General features: G+C 35.1%; 1 protein-coding gene across 1 annotated transcript in view; it reads right to left on the bottom strand.

Moving 5' to 3' along the window:
* Nucleotides 1-21,468, bottom strand: part of LOC111043775 — a 176,658-nt gene that overhangs the window by 144,447 nt on the left and 10,743 nt on the right. The window contains exon 2 of the mRNA XM_039445326.1: nucleotides 5,165-5,221. Within this exon, the coding sequence (XP_039301260.1) occupies nucleotides 5,165-5,221 (57 nt within the window). The remainder of the gene's footprint in view (nucleotides 1-5,164; nucleotides 5,222-21,468) is intronic.

The following is a 21,468-nucleotide window of genomic DNA, read 5'->3' as shown; positions in this document are numbered from 1 at the left end:
AGATCTTTTAGTTACACAGAATAACGCAATAATTCTACTTCAATTATCCATTAACTTATGGTGTATTCTGTAGAATATGTTGATAAGTCTATCTGCACTGCTTGAAGTGGGGCAGGATAACGACACAAAAGGGTGGTCTCAAGGTATTGAAAATTATAAGATGACACTTTTTGATAGAGTAAAAGTAGACAGTCGAGTGAAAGCTCCAATATCCGGTAACCTATCGTCTGGAACGAGCAATTAGTCGGCTAATTCTCGACTATGCTGCTACTAGTTGCAAAGAGTCAAGGATAATTGGTTGGAAGTATAGTTTACTGTTCAATCAATGGCGATGAATCACTATTGTTTTCTAAACACTTTGTGACTTCGAGGCTCGTGAATTTTGTTTGAGTAGGAGGGACTCCTGTCTCCTACATCGAAATTTGATGTTTCTTTCTTGAAGAGCAGCAGTTTCGAGACAAACAAGGAACCAATATCAATAATACGAATCATTGTAAGACTAAAATTTTCATGACAAATTAGTGAGTTGAAGTCACTTTGAATTGACCAAATGCAACGAATTTTCTAGAAAGTGGTTACTGAAAAACATATACTTTATAACAGTTAGTATCTTGATCACTTGACTATTTCAACTCTGTATGTACGCAATATGAAGAAATCAATTCGATTTCGTAAACAGTTTCTAGACATTTTCATTGTGGAGGGTGATTAACCATGGAAAAGGAAGGAAAGCATAATTTTGGAATAGAAGTGTGATGAAATATATACATTCTACACTAGAGATTAGAGGTTCCCAATTTCTTCATCCTGTCAACAGATTTTTTCCTTTACTGAGGATGAGGCGCAAATAAGCTATCAGGCTAGTGTGAGGGTAATGAGAGTTTAATGATGATGATGATGATGGTGATGACTTGATCTTGTATAATTATAGTTCAATTTAGTTATAGTTTACTTATAGTTCAAGCCTCAGTCAGCTAGTTTCATTTTGGTTTCAATGATCCCAACGTTTACGTCAAAATTATTCACTTTTTAGAAAGATTTCTACTGCCTTGTCATGCTCTAGTCTCTAGTGAGAAGTCATCAATTTATTGAACACTTGTCACTTTCAAGAGACTATAACATCCATGGTCTGATATAGTGAGAGGTTATCAATTGAAGATTTATAAAGAAATGCTATGGAAAAGATAGAGCATGAAAATCTCTGCAATTAATGTCCAGCAATATTTTCACCTAAAATTGAAAATGAGCTTGAAATTCGAGCAAATGTGATTATTAAATTGCAAACTGTTGGCAAGTGTTGGTTCTATTAAATCATTCACTACGAAGAGATAGCAGACCTCGTGTGTCTCCAGCGTTATTGTCCTATCACCAGCTGTCTTAATAGTAGACTTGAGATGTGCGAGAGCACTAGCGTCAGGTGATCAATTTTCATAACGGCAAGGAAAGTTGTGTGAGTGCGCCACACCAGATTTTTCTTTACTGAGAATGAGGCGCAAATAAGCTTTCAGGCTAGTGTGAGGGTAATGAAAGTTTAATGATGATGATGATGATGGTGATGACTTGATCTTGTATAATTATAGTTCAATTTAGTTATAGTTTACATATAGTTCAAGCCTCAGTCAGCTAGTTTCATTTTGGTTTCAATGATCCCAACGTTTACGTCAAAATTATTCACTTTTTAGAAAGATTTCTACTGCCTTGTCATGCTCTAGTCTCTAGTGAGAAGTCATCAATTTATTGAACACTTGTCACTTTCAAGAGGCTATAACATCCATGGTCTGATATAGTGAGAGGTTATCAATTGAAGATTTATAAAGAAATGCTATTGAAAAGATGGAAATCGTGATAACTCCATGTTTTTTAGGGTGTCACAATAACCGCCAATGCTGTTTGGTGCTCACAGCAGTAAGCTAGATGGGTCGCATAACGCGTGACGAGTGTGACACGTGACGCGTGACACGTGACCCACCAGTCACGTCACGGACGTGATGATTCTAAACTCAGACTCTTTGGTTGCTGCCGCAGTACCACGCTCTAGTCCTATTGAGAAACATTCACTTTACATCCAATCAATTAGACATCAATGATTGCTATTGGTTGAGCTTTCACCGAATCATCACGAGCTACCGGGCTTACATCCATATTATTCATCAGCAATGCTAGCTTAACAATATAAAATTCATGGGTTGTCTTCGTAACTTACCTACTGAATATCATATAATTATATATTCATTGCAAGTATATTCTATGATCACGTCACGCTGCTTTCAAGTATCTCGACTCTCGTTTGTTGACAATATTTCAACTGTTCGTGGCGCATAAATCTGTACGCACCTTAAAGGTGTGTGAACCCCTACGATTGGCCATTAGCTTTTGACCAATGGTGGTTCAGCTCTACTGCCATTGGCTGAGACTAGACACACCCAAGTATTCCAAATTTAGTTTAGTCTCGTCCAATGGCAGTAGAACTCAATCTCCATTGGTAAACAGCTGATGGCCAATCGTAGAGCTTCATCCACATTCTAATATTTTGCAGCTGAATCTTCATGCTTCCAGTTTAATAGGAATTGATGGTGTAACAAAAGAAAAGAGTATCTGAAATTGTCTTAATAAATCTTTGGTTTTAACAATATCAATTTTTTATTCAATATGGATATCTACCACACAGCATCACCTTCACATCAACACAGAAATCCACTATTTATCTTTGATTATCTTCATTTCTTCTCTTTTCGACATTAAACCCTCTGATGTATAATATTATTGTTTTCTGAACTGAATTCACTTAGTACGGATAGGATGTTCAGGTGATGTAGGGGATCAATACATAAATAATTGAATTTATCATATAATACTCGTTTATGATTGAAAAAATTAATTGTTCCGAATTTATAAAAACAAGGTTCTAATATCACACAACCGATCAAGTTACCTAGAATGTATTCTAGGTAGTCTACATTGCAACCGATGTTTGATCTTAACGAACAGGTACCTAAAACATTTAATTTCGTTTACATGCATAGATAGAGGTGAGATAACAATGATGGCATCGATATGATTTTTCCTTATCTTCTTCCTTAGTAAATTCAACCTTCCTAACTGGTTTTATTAAAAGGTTTCTATCTCACTAGCTTGAAAGGGATAGGTCACAATGAATCATACCCTAAATATGTTGTTCCTTCGAAAAAACGAGAAAACCCCCAGCTTTGAGTGATTCATCTGTCCCGTACAATGACCTCTAGTAAAACATGCTGCCTTGAGGAAAATATACCCTCTATAAGACATAAAGAATGCTGTTCTTGAAATGCAGATTGATCCTGTTACTTCTTCAGAGAACTAAGTTGTGACTCATTAATATTTTTTATTCTTCGGGATCTCTGGGATACTTCAGTGACCTTCCTGTTCTCAGTATCACATAACAAAAATTATTATTCGGTAAGAGATTCAGAAAGAATGAATGGCGAATATACAACCCAAACACCTGAAACGTAATAATGAATTGGAAATTCGATTCACGAACTATTTCTGTTGTCTGCAAAAAATGAATTGCTAAATAGTCATGATAACTAGATCTGAACCGTCATTGAACATAAACTATAACGAGCAATTCCTAAATGGATTGAAATATAATCAGTAGTCTTCTATTCTAATGTTTGGATTGGTGAAGTGTTTGTTTGAGATGTATGTATACCATTTATGAAAATCAATAAAAGCTCAACCGAAATTTATTTCCAGAATACTACTTAAGAACATCTTATGATGCAGTTAATTAGAGGAGAGAAACAATTTTGGGTACAAGATTATTGGAAAAGTATAACTGAAATGATGGAAGCTCAATCTTGAAAACAGTCCACTTTCCTAATAAAGTGATCCGTGTTGTAAGAGCATCATCAAAATCTATCAAGTCTTTTCTTGAACCTTCCAAACAAAAATGTATTGTTGTGTAGAATAATTGTATCTCGTAAAATCAGTCTCGAGAACCAGATTTTCTGAGCCACCATTAACGCCTCGCTTTCTTCTATAAAGAGTATTCTTTAAATTCATGCTTGGGAACTAATCACTGTCATATTGCTGTTCTAATAGCAGAAGAAAAACATCTACTAAATAGCAATCAACTCTCCTATTATTACTGAACAATCACGGCCAGGTTTGGATGTTCTGTCACTATTTAATTTCTGCTGCAGTGAGTAAGTGATCACTTATTATGACTCACTAACTTGCCCAAAGGGGTTCTGCCCGGGCTTCCCATCAGACTGAGATTCGTCCGAGATATTTCCAGCTGTGAGTGCCTTCTAAAAGAACTTAATCGGGGAAGAAGTACAACGACCTTCCTCTATTTATCTTGGACTGGTTCCACTCAACACTTTTCCTCTACACTGGAAATTTATTTTTTTCTCATTTGCATGGAGCTCGTTATACTGTCATATATTGTCAAAGGTGTCTCACAATGGCATCAAAAGGTCAGTACACCTTGGGTACGACTGTTTTCCACGTATTTCCACAGATTACGATGTATGCTGGCGAGTTCAGAAGTTGTGATTAATCCTTTCTCGAATTCTCAAGGTATTTTATCTTCTGTTAGAATTGACTCTCAGAGTGGTTGTGAATCATCATCATGTTTTGTTTTGAAGGAAAGATATCACTGTCAATTGAATCTCTCGATTAACAGTCGAATATTTCAATGAAGCATCAAGTTAATCCTTACAGGAACCAATTGTAATTGATTAACACAAGTACTGTATGTTTTTCAAGTATTATATTCTTGTTTGATACATCAGATTATCTGGAAGTTAGAAGATATAAGTTTCCGAATAAAAACTCATCATAATACGACGAACTATCGACAAAATAAAATTCCAGTTTCAAGTCACAAATGGCCGGTACAATCGCAAGAACTTCGAGAGCGATGAGACTAACTATGAGAGAATAACTATTGAGAGATGAGAATAACTATGAGAGAATAACTAACGATGAGAATAACTATTCAAATCTGAAGTCTCATTATTTTCTCAATAAAATAAATGTAATCCTGGAATTAATGTATCCTGACATGTAATTTTAATAGAAATAAATATCAAGTAAACAATCGATACAGAGCAAGCATTAATTTGTTCAATAATCATACGGAATTTCTCCCGTTCTTGTTATTGTATTTCATAATTACCATTTGAAAGCAGCGTCCATCTCCTTATAAGTTGAGATACCTGAAGTTGAGTTATACCTGAAACAAACAAATACACATTGGTATAAAGATGGTTCTTCAAATAGAAGATTATCAAGTTTTATCAATAACTCAATCATGGAATTCCAAATTGAGAATAGTATTAAAAACGCCTACTTCAATCACTTCCAATGATAGTGAGCAGTATTTCTGACAATATCTACCTGAAAGCAGTACCGTTGAGAAATGAGAAATTCTCCCTCCATCCAGCAGTAAGTTAATTGGTCAAGTTAGTCTCGATTGGTCGGTCTATTGGAGTGGAATTCATTGTCTCAATCCAAGAAGTAGTTTTCAAGGGGAGAATTTTTGGTCGCTAGTCGAGGCCAATCGCTATCTATCTTTTTATGCCTCCACATCACCCATAATCAAATGACTGCTATCGTATTTCGAGCCAGTTATTTCACAAGACTAGTCTAGGGACACAATATACCTGTATTCGGCAGAGTGTAACGCCCGCGCCTTACTGGCCTAGCAAACCTGATAAATGTAAAATAGCATTTCATTCTGTCAGTTTTGAAATTATTTCGACATGCCGGCTCGGTGGCTGGAATAGTGTCCACGAGGCGTTTAATGCCAACAGCGTGCTGGTTTTGCTGCCTGTACCGTTCGACAGCTCGACGCACACTGAATTACAAATTGATTTGGATGAAAATCGCCCAAATTGGAATTTTATAGCAGCTATCTTTATAGTTGAATCAGAGGTGGAGCAGAAGACTGTATCTTGATATTGAACAGATCTATCAGTAAGCCACCCACTAACAGAGTTATCAATTCTGACAGTTTGAGCCTGTACTAAAAATTATCCATTGGTATTTATCATGATGATATTCAAATTAAATCATTTTGATATTTCGTTGAGAATATATACATGTCTATTTCATCATCTAAGGGCCAGGCCATTCAGAGATCTGCGATCATGTAGGTTTCTATCTACTTCCCTTAAATTGCTTTCCAAGATATAGATTGATGAAGAAACCGTTAGGATCGCAGATTGATCTCTGTGCGTCCGGGTCCTGAATACTTGAACTGAATAACCTTCTTTTTTGAGAAGACATTCATTTTCTAAGTGCAACTAATTAATTTAAATATTTTCCAAGTATTATCTGAACCGTCAATAATTTGAGAATTGGAAATATAATTGCTTAGTAATAAATAGAAAAACTTCCTTTATTTTATTTCAACTAGGTTCAACATTTTTGTGCATCTCATAATTGTCAACATACATCATTTTTTATTAAAACATTATGTCACATATATTGTATCAATCCACATTATTTCGAAAATTGAAACTCATAGACTGTTGTAATTCACGTTTTCTAGTATATCCAGTATTATTAATTCTTAATTTGTAAAAATATGAATAATTCACTATTTATTGTGTTCATGAAGGTGAGGACATGTTACACACCTTCAATAGGAAGCTTCTACATCACTGAGTGATCCTGAGTTATCATTCGAACTGTGAAAGCAATACAATTACTCAACTGTCAATCACTCGAAGGGAGTAAAAATGAAAGCCTTGAGCAAAGGAAACAGTGAAAATAAGGATAAATGGGAATGAGAAGAACCATTATTTATTCAATCACAAATTGACTTCAGTTTGAGTCACTCTATAAAGTTGAAACATAGATACAAGATTCCGTTGATTATCATTGATTATTGCATAGTTTATTGTAATAAATACTGTCTTCATCACTTTCCTTGAAAATTGATGTATCATTCATTCCCGTGCAGGACTATTCCAGGTTGGAACAAACCAATTTTCTATGAATTTCACTGGTAGTGTGCAGATTACACTATTTTTCGTTCTCTTACTTCCGTACTTCTGAAGTCTCAGATATTTATTTCTTATCTCTGTTTGGGAACCAAAGAAGAAACGTTTCTGCAGATTGCACTATTTCTGTCCTCTTACATCTCTACTCCATGTGATCTGAAGTCTTAAGAAATGTATTTCTGATCTCAGTTCAGGAACTAACATGGACTTCAATATGATTGAATAGTGGCTTCTCTGAGGTAATCAGCTGGAACTTTTCATTCGGCAGGAGCAACTACGTTCAGATATGTGTGTTGGGAGCTTCTGATTCCTGACTTCAACTGACTCCGGTCACCGCCCAACGGCTCAACAGCAGAGGTCAATAAATCCTTGATTAGTTTTCGACTGCAATCGTCAATGAGAATAACGGAGGTCCAGGCGTGCATTGTGTCTTTAGACAAAACAATCGACCGTGTCCAGTGCCTCTTATAAACTATGCTGTGTTTTTTATTGCGCTCGGAATCTATTATCAGGTGGAGACGACAAAGGCCCACAACAGAACAACTCATCAGCATCTCAGCTCCCTTCACACGCATCTATCAACCCTTTATTAGGGTCGACGTCTCGGCCTACTGGAGTAACAATCACTTCTCATTCGGCCAACGTACTATAACAAACTCCCAAACCACTGGCTCTGATTGAATTCGACAAGTAGTGAGTGATTTATTTTATCGCGACAAGTAGTGATTTATTTCAGAGTTATTTTATTTTCATCAATAATCTACTCGATTGGACTGCTGTGGTTGAAACCTATTGAATTTCAAACTATTATTAAAATTGCCTATTTTTTCCCCAAATAATTTTATCAGATCCTATCCAACAGTTGTTTCTTGTTGATTTCTATTTTATTGTTTAAATACATTCAAAAACAAGTCGATTCTCCAATGCTATAACTGTTTCAATATATCAAAACTATCATCCATCAGATAAGCTTCTCATTCCATATTAATAATATATCAATGTAAGCATTACATTACTATATGATTACATTAATATATTAAAAGTGTTATGATTCATAATCAAATACAGTATTATTTGATTAACTTTCAAAAGTCAGCTAGTGAATTGAGCATTATTGATAGAAAATACATGAATGGAATAGTGTTTATCCATCCTTTATTATTTCAATTGGAATAATTTGAGTGTGTGGACCTCCTTCTTTTTCAACTCCTTTGAAGATATTCAACTTGTTCAATATGCTTCGGTTGATTTTTTTAATAACATGGGCTTCCTTCCATTTCACATGTCTATGGAAGGAGAGAGCATCAGTATGCTCTTCTCTGAACTATTGTAGTATGATTGAATTTTATGATTTTGAACGGACATTTATGATGGTATTTGAGCTGTTTAAGGATATGCGTTCATGTAAACGAAAGGGCGGTTCCTAGACGCGTTATAAACGTAATTTACTGTGCGAAGACAGCTTAAGGACCGTTGATACCCCGAATAAGAAAAATTCAAAGTAGTTAGACAGAGGTGGAGAGCGAAAACAAAAGCGAAAGCAAAATCAAAACCAGAGGTAATCGACCTGAGACGGGTGTGCCTTGGCTCCACTAGGAGGTATGCTACTAATATAAATGTCGTCTAGCAGCTGAACATCCCACAATGGCTTTTATATACACACCGTTACTTCCCATAATGTCTACTGAATATACGATGAGAGCCCAAGTTGCATGCCAAAACCTCAAGTACAACAGAACTATTATACTGAATACGCTCCCAATAGACACACAGTAGAGCTTCAACATAATCTGGATAGTTTCTTTTTTAGCATTCCATAAATTGGCCTTCATGAATAAAGCCTGAAGAAAATACTTCAACTATTCATTGAATGTTGAATTTGAGAATTAGGTTTGTTTTTCGGTAATAATTCTTCAAAATTATATTTTTAATATATTAGTATTTCCTATTTTAGTTATAATAATGTGAAAAATCTTTTCTATGTTTAGTTTTGAAGCATCTAAATTTGAAAATCTACTTTGTGAGAGTACTTGAGGACTGAAAATTTTGTAGTTTTTAAGTTTTAACCTACTTCAGACTATGTGTTATCTAAATGTGGGAAAGGAATAGCACAAGGTTACCTTATTTTTCCTTTCCCTATCATTTTGATAATGTCTAGCTATCAGACTCCAAGACTCCAGTGAGATCCTTCAGTATTTCCACCATTCACAGTGTCTATTTTGGAGTTTGAGATTGGGGCCAATATTAATTTATAGTCAAAAGGGTTCAAAATTATATTTATTGTATGAATAAATGTTATAAAAACCGTGAGAAGCTGAACGCTTTATTGTATATAATAAGGGATCTCATACAAGATCAAGTAAAGAAATGATGTGGTAATAATATGCTTTTTTCACAACTTTATCACAAATAACTTCGTAACAAGTTCACAAATTAGTTCTCCAGTTTTTGAAGAGAGCAACATCCAGGAGCGTTATAATAAGTGTTAATCATGCAACAGGGTATTTTAAAACCTATCAATCATGAAACGGAATATTCCTCGGAATCATCTTAATTTCAAACATTATTTTATGCTATTATTATGGAATCCATTTTGGGTTGAAGTATTGTGAGCTCTTCTACAAGATGTATCATACCTCCCTTTCCACATGCACAAATTTCATGTTTGAGAATGCTAAAAGAAATTAGATCATGTTGATTCTATTTTGCTATTATAAAATGTGAATAATTTATTGAGTTTATTATGTTAATCAAGAAAACATTTCTCAAACCACGTCGAACTCATTAGGATTTCATTGCATCAATCGATTTCAATATCACACTACATATTTCACGATACTAAATTCGATTCTCGTAACGTATATTTTACTGGCACTGCACTCTAATGTAATGTGTGAGCGTTGGGAAATCATTGTCAATTTCCTATTCAATAAAGAGTTATGAGTGTCTTAAAAGCCGATACACTGTTCTATTAGTTGGAAGTTAGAGGACACCCACTTCATTTAAGAGTGAGAGAAAGACAGTTGGGAAGTGATGTGAAGAAAGAAGAGGTGATTGAGTGAAAGAGTAGAGTAAGGTGAGACATGGGAGTCGAGGCTCTCAGGAGTCAGGAGTCAGGAGTCAGGATTGAGGATTGAGTGACCAACTACAGTGGAGCAACTGGCATCCTGGCATCCGTCGGATGTGTGCTCCGTGCTCCGTTTGTGGCTGCATTGCACAACCACTCACTCTCTTCCTCACACTCATTACACATACACTCACTATCTTCCTCCTTCTCTCTTGAGCAACACATTCCCCGCATTAAGAAAGCCTACATCTTCGACCGAAAGTGTTTTTATCGCAGAATCTCATCGAGCTCCTTCTACACTCCACATAGTCCATTTCAACAAATCCATCGCCTCCAGCCCAATGACCTACAAATTGATAGTGTTCCAACAGCAAACAGCGAATTATTGGAGAATGGAAGTCGGTTTTAACAGTGCCGGGTAACTAAAAGTGCTGGTTCACTCCATGCATAAAACCTTTTCACTTGATGACCGTGGAATAGGTACTTAGTTTGTCGGATTGAGTAATCACTCAATCTCTCACAGAACTCATATGAGGATTTAAAATCCTTCTTATTTTTATAAATATAGACTGGTAATAAGAGTTAAGCGAATCACTTGTAGTGTGTTGCTATAATTGAGTTTTAGTTCTGCTGAAATTCGCGCAAAAAACTGTATTTATTTCATCTAAAGGTGCATTTTCGTTTGTGCGTAAACTTCCGCAGTCGACAACGACAAACATTGTTGACATTCATATTGTCCAAATCCCAAGTGTGCTAATGCAGCTGATCAAATAACTTTGCATTATTAGTGTTTATTATTCAAGAATCGAACATTTCTGATAATATCAACATATTGCCATTTAAAAGTGTAAAAAAGTATAAACTCAACCTCCCCCGTTAAAACATAATTGAACATAATATTTTAGGTTATTTATACAAATTGAAATCTACCTAATCTGAGATCCTCACCCTGTCGTGGTCGACGACGGCATTCACGCACAAACGAAAACCTTAAGCTTAAGCTTAAGACATGAGTGAATACGTAATATTTTGTCTGTCGTACTTGGTCCAGCTTCAAATTATGTTCCAGTATGACTTCGCTACAATTACGCTTCATACGAGATACAGTTTTCTTATCACAATATCAATTTTTCTCCAAAGATTAACCACCTCAAATAGGTTCTAGGCATCAGGTAAGAATACAATCATTATTAAGGAAGACATGATAAATGTGCAGTCATATTGACAAATCTTTGGCTGAAAGAAAAAAATCGGGATCCTCTATTAATAGATTCTACTTCTAATTTATTATTAATAGATTCTAATTCCACTTCTATTATTTGAGATTTAGCAGATGTAGCTCAACAAAGAGATCAGTAGCTGGATGTTGGAATTTTTATGAAACGTTATTGAGGAAAGGAATTCTGGTTCTCTCCACATGCGGATCCACTATTTCCATTTCCAATGATTTGCATAAACCGTTAATTATGGACCAAAGATCAAGAGTCATGTTCAGTTGCAGACCTTGAGAAGGATCATTGTTTTTGTTCTTTACAAAGCGAGAAAATTCCAATAAACTTTGAATGTTATCCATGATTATGATAATTATCATGATCTTCTATGATCAATTAAGTAATCCATACGACTTATTCACGACCATATTTCAAGGGTTCAATCCTCTAGGTCTTCTTCCTTTCTCTTTCATGACTTCATTCTATCCTTATGTGTGGGGATTATGAGTATTGTATATACTTCTAGTATTCATAAGCTTATGAACAGAAAAACGTGCTAGAGATGATGATCTCTTTTGCATATCCAAGTATTTATGTGACTCACACCACACTATACTTGGTCTCACTTTAGCTATGTGCTGGGATCGCAAATGTAGAAGTCTCTCTTATTTGAGTGAAACGGAAATTTTTTATAGATCTTGCTGTAGTTAACTGTTGATTCCAGTAGAATAAGAAATGTATAAGAGAATCATGAACTCAATAATTATTATCGCGCATTGATGAGTTTCCCGAATTTGATCTCACCTAAAGTACCAATTCTTTTGAATTTTGAATTTGAAATTATATTCTTGAACAAGCTGCGGAGAATGATTTCAAAAAAAAAATCCATCTGAAATATTACTGTGGGTGTGAAAAGATACTTAGGGAATGAGTAATTAAAACGCTGTCACAGAACTGTTTCATACTGTGTCAAACCCAATCCAAACTCATACCCATCTAACTTACGTTCAAACATAAAAAGGTAATAAATAGTCTTGAACAAAGTCTCAAGCATAGTCTTGTTTGTGGCAAATTGGCGTCCCGGTCCAGATTAAATATGAATCATTTATTTGAAACTTAATCCTTTCTAATTGAAGAGTTTGGGAAAAACTGAATATTTATACGAATAGCTGATTTGAAATGATAATAATAATACTACTCTATAATATTATTCATTCAACGGATTCTACTGCGGGAAACATTATTTTTATCATATTTTTCGAGCTGTTTTACATAATATTATCTCTGATGACATCTCTAAATATGATCGCGGTGATCTTGTCTTGTCATAAATGGATTAGTTTCATCATGTTTATCTCAAGATCAAATCGAACAAGGAAAACTGAAGGACAAGTTACATATTTGGTGTTTTTGAATTAATTTAACTGGTTGAAGTACTTTAGTGAATTTCAAGCGTTGTACAAGAATATCACAGAAGATTGTAAACACATTGTTAAAATAATAGAACTCGGTCATTACTTCAATAAGGTGATAGTTTTTCATGTTGTTGGGATGAACTGTGACAAATACTTTCCATTAACACAATACTTGGAAAGGGTTGAATCAGTAAGTTTCCCAATTAAACCCGACTTGTTTGTTTAAGCCTGTTTGTTTCTTTTGCAGCTTCTTTCAACTTGAAAAGTAGTGCATCGATCCATCTTACTGCCTCTAAAGGTATTTTTCGTTCGTTAACTTGATAGTATGACTTATATAGTATGACGGATGACCGACTTGTCTGGATACAGGAGACAGAGCATTTGAGATTCAAAGCAACAATTCAATTAATCCTAGATAGCAATTTTATCCTAACAAACGGTCATGAAGATTGATTCTTAGAAGGAATAACTTGGAAGGCATTGTGTTTAGATAAAATGATAAGTTAATTGTAGTTTTCAATGAGATTTCTCTTTGTTTCCAAACAGACAAGTCACATGATTTTGTTGGAGACTCTCTTGGAGACCCTAAAAGTACAAGTAACTTTAATTTGGCAATTCTCATAATATTCTCAAATTGACGCTCTTGAATTTTGAAAGTTTGGAAAATCAAATATACAGAGTCGATGGAGATTGGACATTGATATGATTCTATCTATCTTTGCTTCCAAGAAAATTATACGAATCGTACAACTTGAAAATATTTTTCACATTGAAAAAAATATTATTTTTATCATTACGAGCAGGGGGCATTTTTCTTAGATTCTCTCATGTTCTGTAATTCCCTGTTCAGATGTATATGAGTCATTTTCCTGAAGGGAGTTGGTGTCATGAATTTGAATTACAGTTTGTGTCACTCCACTTGACCTATGGTGTTAAAAACTGTCGACCAACTTGAAATTAGCAATAAAACTGCGATCAGCACGAGGAACCTTGTGTGAGGAATGCTTGACGAATTCGTAACAGCATAAAATCAGATTAATATTTCAAGGCTGGAATAGACTAATCTACAGCATTGGCATCTAATTTCAAACAGACCTATTTGTTTCTCTTGACATGAGTAAGATCATTTCCTGAACGCCCGCCTAAGAGCAAGGACAAGTCTAGTAATGCTCGCTAAAACTGTTATCACCATCAACACTACTAATAACTATTTAGACCATGTAATAACAGTTACAAGCATCACAGGCAGTTCCTTCTCCCATTAATTGAATGTGGCATTAATAAGTCGATAAGTTCTGTCTCAAGAATCGATTCGACCGTCAAATCGAAAAAAGTTTCTGTCTCAGCCAGATGACATCAGCGGACAGATATGACAACTATTCCGGGTGAGGTGGATCCATGGGCATTGATGATTGAAATTTGAATCGCTGAAACGAGTAGATCTACTTCAATTTTGCATTTGCTTGCAATGTGATCGGAGTTTGAAGTTCTAGTCTCGAAGGTTTCTTCAGAAATTTATATGAGGGAGTTCAGGTTATAGAATTAATCGTACCGAAGTGGGAAGGGGGTAGCCCGATTTAATATTTCTTCAAAACCTCTAAAAATGTTCGGCTCTTCACAAATACAAAAGCAATAATCCTGAGAACTCGCATATTAGTACTTAGCTAATTAGGTCTCACGAAATTTTATCTATTTATGGACACGGACTTAACAGGTACAGTGATAATTTTACACCGTATGTTTTAACACATGATTCATGAGCTACTTTTGCAAAATATAAAAAAAAATCTATCGGACTTCATTCATTTACTCATGGAGCCTTTTGGCAAAGGGATTTGAAGAATCTGTCATTTCCATTCCGTATCAATAAACACAAATAGACCTAAATATCTATTTGGAATTTCATAGTTTGTTCAAGTGAAGAGTGGTGTACCCAAACATAATCACATCCACGATGTATTCAATGTGAAATAATTTCTCATCGCAATAGAGATTGTATTATTTGAAGTCTGTCCTCGCCTTTTACGAAGGCACGCCTTCACTTTCTACATTTGAATATTGAATTTGTTGCGAGGCAATGATATCGACACATTAGAGCGTTGAAGCATTCCATAAGCAAGAGAAGGCGTACTAACAAAATATATACTTTATTGTTTATTGCAAAACAATGGGTTTCGAAGCATTGCACAATGTTTGCCGTGTTTGAAAACTACGAATCTCAGCTTCACTATTACCATAGTGACTAATTTATGTCTTGTATGGTTGCCAACGCACTAACCTCAACTTTTGGCATCTTCATCATCCTCTTCGGAATATTTTTGCGTCCTCAAGCATCATTGTTTGTTAGTATAAATTGTAATGATATAAGCAAACAGTCAAACAACCTCTCGAAGGATAATATTTATATATTAATTCACATTTCATAATACACAAATCACATACAAATATGGTCAAAAGAAGACCAACAGAACAGCCTAGTCCAAAGCTGTTCCATTTCCGAATTTTGATAGAAGTATGTCTAAAACGTAGGTTATGCTGCTTCACTTTGAATAAGTTCTTGAGTCTAGAAATATGCATGATGCTGAAACTTCTGTAGTCACACGTCTTCATTATATTAGGATTGGAATAGTGGAGATGAGTGACGAGTTTTTTCATTTCAGATGTACTCAGTATATGTTCTTTTATGACTTTTACTGAAAAAACAAGGAGTATGATTAACCATAAAGAAGTGAGTGTAATTTTTTAATATCAGAGAAAATACACCAAGGAGCTGATGACTAGATTGCTTAAGCTCGAAAGTCAACTTATGGCTCTTATGGGAGACTCTCTCACCTTTTAACGAAGTCGGAATAAAATTGCTTGAAAATTTTAAAGATTTTCTGGAACGTGTCATTTTGTCAAATACAGTAGGCCTACTGGTATCCCATATCTTTCAAAGGAGAGAATATTGTGAGATTTCACAAATTTTAGCAAAAACTCACGGAATATGTGGAAATGCAATCTCATCATCTTCTAGAACATGCCAAAATAGTTTAATAATAGTGTTAATCATTTTTGAAGTGACAGAAACATTTAAAATGACTTAGTTGAATAGTGTTTATAATTTTTGATAACAATACATTTGATACATTCGGAATAAATCTACTTTTGAACTTTTTTCTTAACATCCATACCCAATGTAGCTAGAGTACCCAATGTATTCTTGGTACATTGTGCATACCTCACTCAATGTTATAGCTCGTTTACTTCCTATAAGCAAACAAGCAATACAGGGATTCCGGTCCAACATTCGAATACCAAAAAATCAAATCAAGTGTTTCAGCGTCATTTCAAGGCATGCCTACTCCCCGAAATGGAACTATTATTTACAAGAGGTGAATAAGGATTGAGGATTTCAATCAACAATACACAATCTCAGCTGTTTGAATTAAATGGCCCATGGATACTCAGATAGACAATAACTTTCATGAGCAGATCGGAACAATGAGTCGATCGAAATTTGATTGTGACGACATTCATCAACAATGCACACGAGTCCTGCAGCAGGGCCTTGTCCAAGATGGAAATTTCATGCTTTGTCGTACGCTATGAAATTGAGGTCACTGCAGAATTTTCTCTCCTCAAAGTATCAGGCTCGTCAAATTTGTGACGCAATATGTGATTCAATTATGTTGCCACTGCATAGGCATGAGAAGGTGAAACTAAGAAAGTGATCGTAGTAATTGGAAGAGAGCCATCGACAATTTCATGCTCAATTCCATCAAATTCAAAGCAAACATCTGTATCAGGCGTTGAGAAACACTCGTACGATTTCATACGGTAATTTTCTAACGTTAGCACAACGTTTTTTTATTCATTGTAGCCGTGACGCGTGACTTGCCTACAGACAACGCAGCTACAAGTGTGACTTCCTGCGTGCGTGATTGTTCTCGCATGATGCAAGTCCCAACTGCAATATGGAATCAATCTATTGGTTATTATGCCGCTATGTCCACTTGGAAATAGTGTTGCGCTCTCCTGGCCACAAAGAATTTCACCTCACTGCGGCACTGATTTGCCACACTTATCACTGGGGCACAATCAGTTTTTAATCGGCCTACAGACCTAAGAAATATGTGGACTGTGGTATCCTGCTGACTTTAAGTTTACCGCACAGTATCGAATTTTCAGAGTTCAAGAATTCATATTGAGAGGTTTGTTCATGTGTCAAAAGAGCAATATCCCATTCCTTCGTAGTTGACAATAGTTGATTGATTGAGTGCTTTATTTTGTACTGGATCACAGTATATAATTCACAGATTCCTAGAAAAAGGCAAGGGGAATGATTCTCTTGAAAGAGAACGTTCAAATTTAGAACTCGCTGTATAATATATCAGGTGAGGAAAAATATTCAAAATATTTTTTGAATCTCCATTTACCATATAATCATTGACGCAACCTATATTAAACTAACTTGAAATCACTTACATGCCATAATATTATTTGATCAATTATTGTTCAATAGCTCAGGAAAAATCAATCGATTTCAGTGGGAATCAAACCTGTCTCCTCAGAACGACTGTTAAAAAACTTCATGGCAGAGCATTACAAACTTGATGAAGAAACATTTGGATTGATTTCCCAATCAGAAGAAAATCCTTGATGATCATTCAATTGAGGCAGAACCCTACTGCCATAGTTCATGGTTTAAGATTCATGAATTGATAATAAATTATACTAGTACCGGTCTGAATGATACTAGACTTCCGCTAAATGACGAAACTTGACTAGGCATGAAATAATTTCCACACCCAAATGTATACACAGTTACACTATCAAAATATGAGACTAGAACTAATTCCAGTCATAAAGTATAATTATGTGTTGACTATATTTGATCCTACAAGTTTTTTCACGATTATTTGCATGAACCTTGATTGGTGACTTCATAGAGTGGTCTGTAGAGATTACGACACCACTACCGAATTCACCCATCCCTAGCTCATTGCTTTTCTAATTTGATATAAATATTGAAATGAGCTGCGCCTTATTTATCATCTTCCAGTTGTTGGCCTTGAAACTCTTGGATTAATTCTGGTAGTAAACGAGTCATTTGTCAACAGTGTCAGAGATAATTCAGCTACGAATGGACATTCAGATATAGAGGGCAATTTTACTGCAGATATAACACGTGTGGTGTCCCATCATTAATAGAGAACTTCTATCAAAGATTCTACGATAACAAAAAACATAGCTTGATTTGTGGAGACTAATGTCTTTACAGAAGTTTGTTTTATTTTATAGATTAGTGTCAAATATCGTACAAATATGCTATAATGAATCGGACATCAAACTTTCATAACACACGAGGATAACATTAGGACAGCAAAGAAATTTGATACATTTCACAAATGCACCAATCTGAATGGAAAATATAATTTATTAATACCTTTGCTAAGGATTTTGTTCGAATAAGATTTTTTCCTATTTGTTTATAAGTTGCTAAGCTCCCAAACTAGTCCTTAATTTTCAAAGACATTTGCCGGTGTTGGGATATCGAATCAGGTAGCAAGAATGCTCACTGGGAGGTTTGGAACTCTCCATGCCACACATGAAAATTTGTGGGCGTAAAATCACAAATTGGGAATATGCCTAGTGACCAGTTAGTAGGTATCAAACAGTGAGAATATAGAACCAAGTTTTTCTATTCTATTCTGTCTGTTGTAAAGTGAGCTTCAGAGCTTTAAACTAATGTACTGGAATGCAGAGATTCTTTACAAGATTGGATTACATCTATGAAACCTACAAATTGTGATTAAAGCAGTGTCTCTCTATTTGGAATTACTGGACTGTGCTAATAGATGTGGCCAGATAGCTCTCCTTTTCTCTGGATGCATGCTACCATAGTATGAATCAATACTATTCAATCAGTCTACTCTATCAAATAAGTATTAAATAAGAGTATTGGTAGTACGATATTGGTAGTTATTCTCTAAATTGATTATTTTTTGCGGATTTTCAAACTTCTTCAAAGAGCTTGCTCTCATAATCCACGATATTTTCAAATTTCAACTTTAGAGGAATCGCAATATCATATTTTGTATTAAAGATAGGATAAAATGAATAGTTCTCTTTCAGGGGGAGTTTTGACAACCCACAAAACTAATTTTTCATTTGAAGAAATAATATCAAAAAGGTGCATAGGACCTTACTTATTTGTTCAGCTTACCAAAATACCCCTCATTTCAATATTAAAATTTTCGACTGACTGTACAGTAAGTCAATCATTCTATCAAGGCTTGAATAATTTTGAAATTCTAATTAAATAAAAATGGTAGATAATAATATTATCATGTAGATATCAACATCTTTTGAAGCATTGATAAAACTGTAGACGTTTATTTAGCAGTCTCAAAAAACTGTTCTAGCTGAAGAGTTAATAATTATACATGCCACGTGTAGGCTTATACATTGCGTCAGGAAAAAGAAGTTCAAAACTATGGTTTTCCTAAACATATGTTTTTGAGATAATTTCTTTGATGCAGCTGTTTCCCATTCACCATTATAATATACAGAGTTTGTGAAAATAAAAATATTTATTGATTACCAAGACAATACTATTATTATATTAATGATAATGATTAATTATTAAAACAATACTTTTATTATATCAATAATAATAATAATATTATTAAAAAATTTATCAATTATCAGAACAATATTATTGAGGTTGAGTGGAATCAGGTAGGAAGCAATAATAGAACAGATGTTCTTTTTTGAATTTCTACCATATTATTTTGTTATATCCAATGATTACAACATATGTTAGAATATCACATGTCATCAATAAATAAATTATCTCATTTCCATATGGCACTCACCTTACCATGTTCATATCCTTACTTAATAGGATCCTTTTTCATCCTTTGAAACCTTTAGAGGCAAAATATCTCAAAATCCGTTCTTAGTGCGCGTCTAGCATGTTTGAAGAATATTTGTGCAAAGTTTCAAGTCTGTAGGACAATTATTTTGAGCTGTAGTGTGATTTTACATCAAAATTTTTGAAAAATGCCCTCTCCTGGACCCCCCTCTGCTCCTGATCGAAATTCTTCTGCATAGACCTAATTTTTTTTCGTAGCTGAACAAAAAAGTTCCTCATGACTTTGCTGTGCAATGAGCGGTTAAAAAGTACAAAATTTTTGGGGGGCCCCAGCTCCCTCAGGGGGGCGATTTTATGAAAATCCTTTCTTAGTGGATGTTTTCAGGCTACCATAAACAATCGTGCAAAATTTCAAGTTTTTAGGCTCAGTAGTTTGGGCTGTGGTGTGATTTCAGTCTGTCGGGGCTTAGCCTTTTATAAGTATAGAGATAACTTAATAAATCTTATGGATGTAAATTTCTGCCTATGCAATAAAATAAAAATTCCACCATCACGAATAAGAGGAGATCTATTATTCAGTTGGTCAATTCTTATATTGAACGTAAAATAATTCTAAGCCTATTCCACTGGAATAGAACGAGGGAGCTTTCTATAAGCGACAAAATATCGCCGAATGGAGCATTGAACACCGGTGGAGTGTCACTAATGCACAGTTGCGTAGTCCTGTTAGCGTGGCGAGACACACAATACAATAGTGACAAGCACTATTGACACACTAGCAATAAACTAACCTGACACACACTATTTTCCAGCAGCGGTGGCGGTGGCAAGGGTTGAACCATGGTTCGGCTTGTACCTTGACATTTCTCTACCGCCGCTGCCGCCTTGGAACCCGCGCTTCCTGTAGCAAGTCGCCCAGCCGCCGCTGAACCGCGTGACCTCTTGGCCGTATCAACTAACGCGTGACAATAAATAATGGTTCAATTTCAAATTGCGCAAGCTGGTATCAAATTTATCAATCTAACACAATTTGCAATTGTAGGAGCTGGATTTTCTGTGACCGTGAAGTTTGTCGTTAGCGGGCAGTGTGCTAGTAGTAGGAGGGGGATAAGGCACGGGGAGAGTGCTACTAGCTACCATTAGGTAACATTACTGTAGAATAATCTGGTTGCGATCAGTAGTTGTGCAAACGGGTGGAATACTAAATCACTCGCGTTTTATTTGTCTCCTGAACGGCATTTATGTTTGCTTATTGATTGTCACAATGCTTTGAAAAACAATAAAAACGCTGAGAGTCTGAGGGAAATTAAATATCACTATTTATTTATTTATTCATTCATTTGTGGATACAATTACAGATCATATTATGAATATGATTCGGATTGAACAACAGGCTTGGCCCAAAACTATTCAACTCCCAAAATTTTATAACATGATCAAAAAACAAATAGGTTATAATTTTACTGTTGAAATTTATAGTACAATTGCATGAACTATTATGGATCAGTATGAAATCAGGATCAGGATCGTGTTAGAGTGGACATTATTTACCGTCCAAACATCGCCACGTCATATCATAGAAAGGTCATTTAAAAAATGGTAAATATGAAGACCAGCAAGTATCCATGGTGAGTAAAATAGTAATAACGTAGTGAAATAATGAAATGGCGATAACTTCGCAGTGAATAGTTTCTTAAATTTGCTAGAGCTTTGATTGAAAATGAACGAGAACAATGAGAATAGACAAATGTGCACGAACGGAATTGGAATTATAAGTATGGATTTTAAGGTGAAATAAAAACGATTGAAACTCAAGTTTGGCGCAAATAAATGATGTAGAACTGAAAATATTGTTTTTATTTCACCTAAAAATGGAGAAATCCCACAATATCTCTGTTCATAGTGTAAATAGTATGGATTT

Source organism: Nilaparvata lugens, chromosome 1 (assembly GCF_014356525.2).
Source record: "Nilaparvata lugens isolate BPH chromosome 1, ASM1435652v1, whole genome shotgun sequence".
In the NCBI taxonomy this organism is placed as follows: Eukaryota; Metazoa; Arthropoda; class Insecta; order Hemiptera; family Delphacidae; genus Nilaparvata; species Nilaparvata lugens.
Note: the sequence above shows the minus strand (reverse complement) of the source record. Positions and strands in the feature narration are given on the sequence as shown.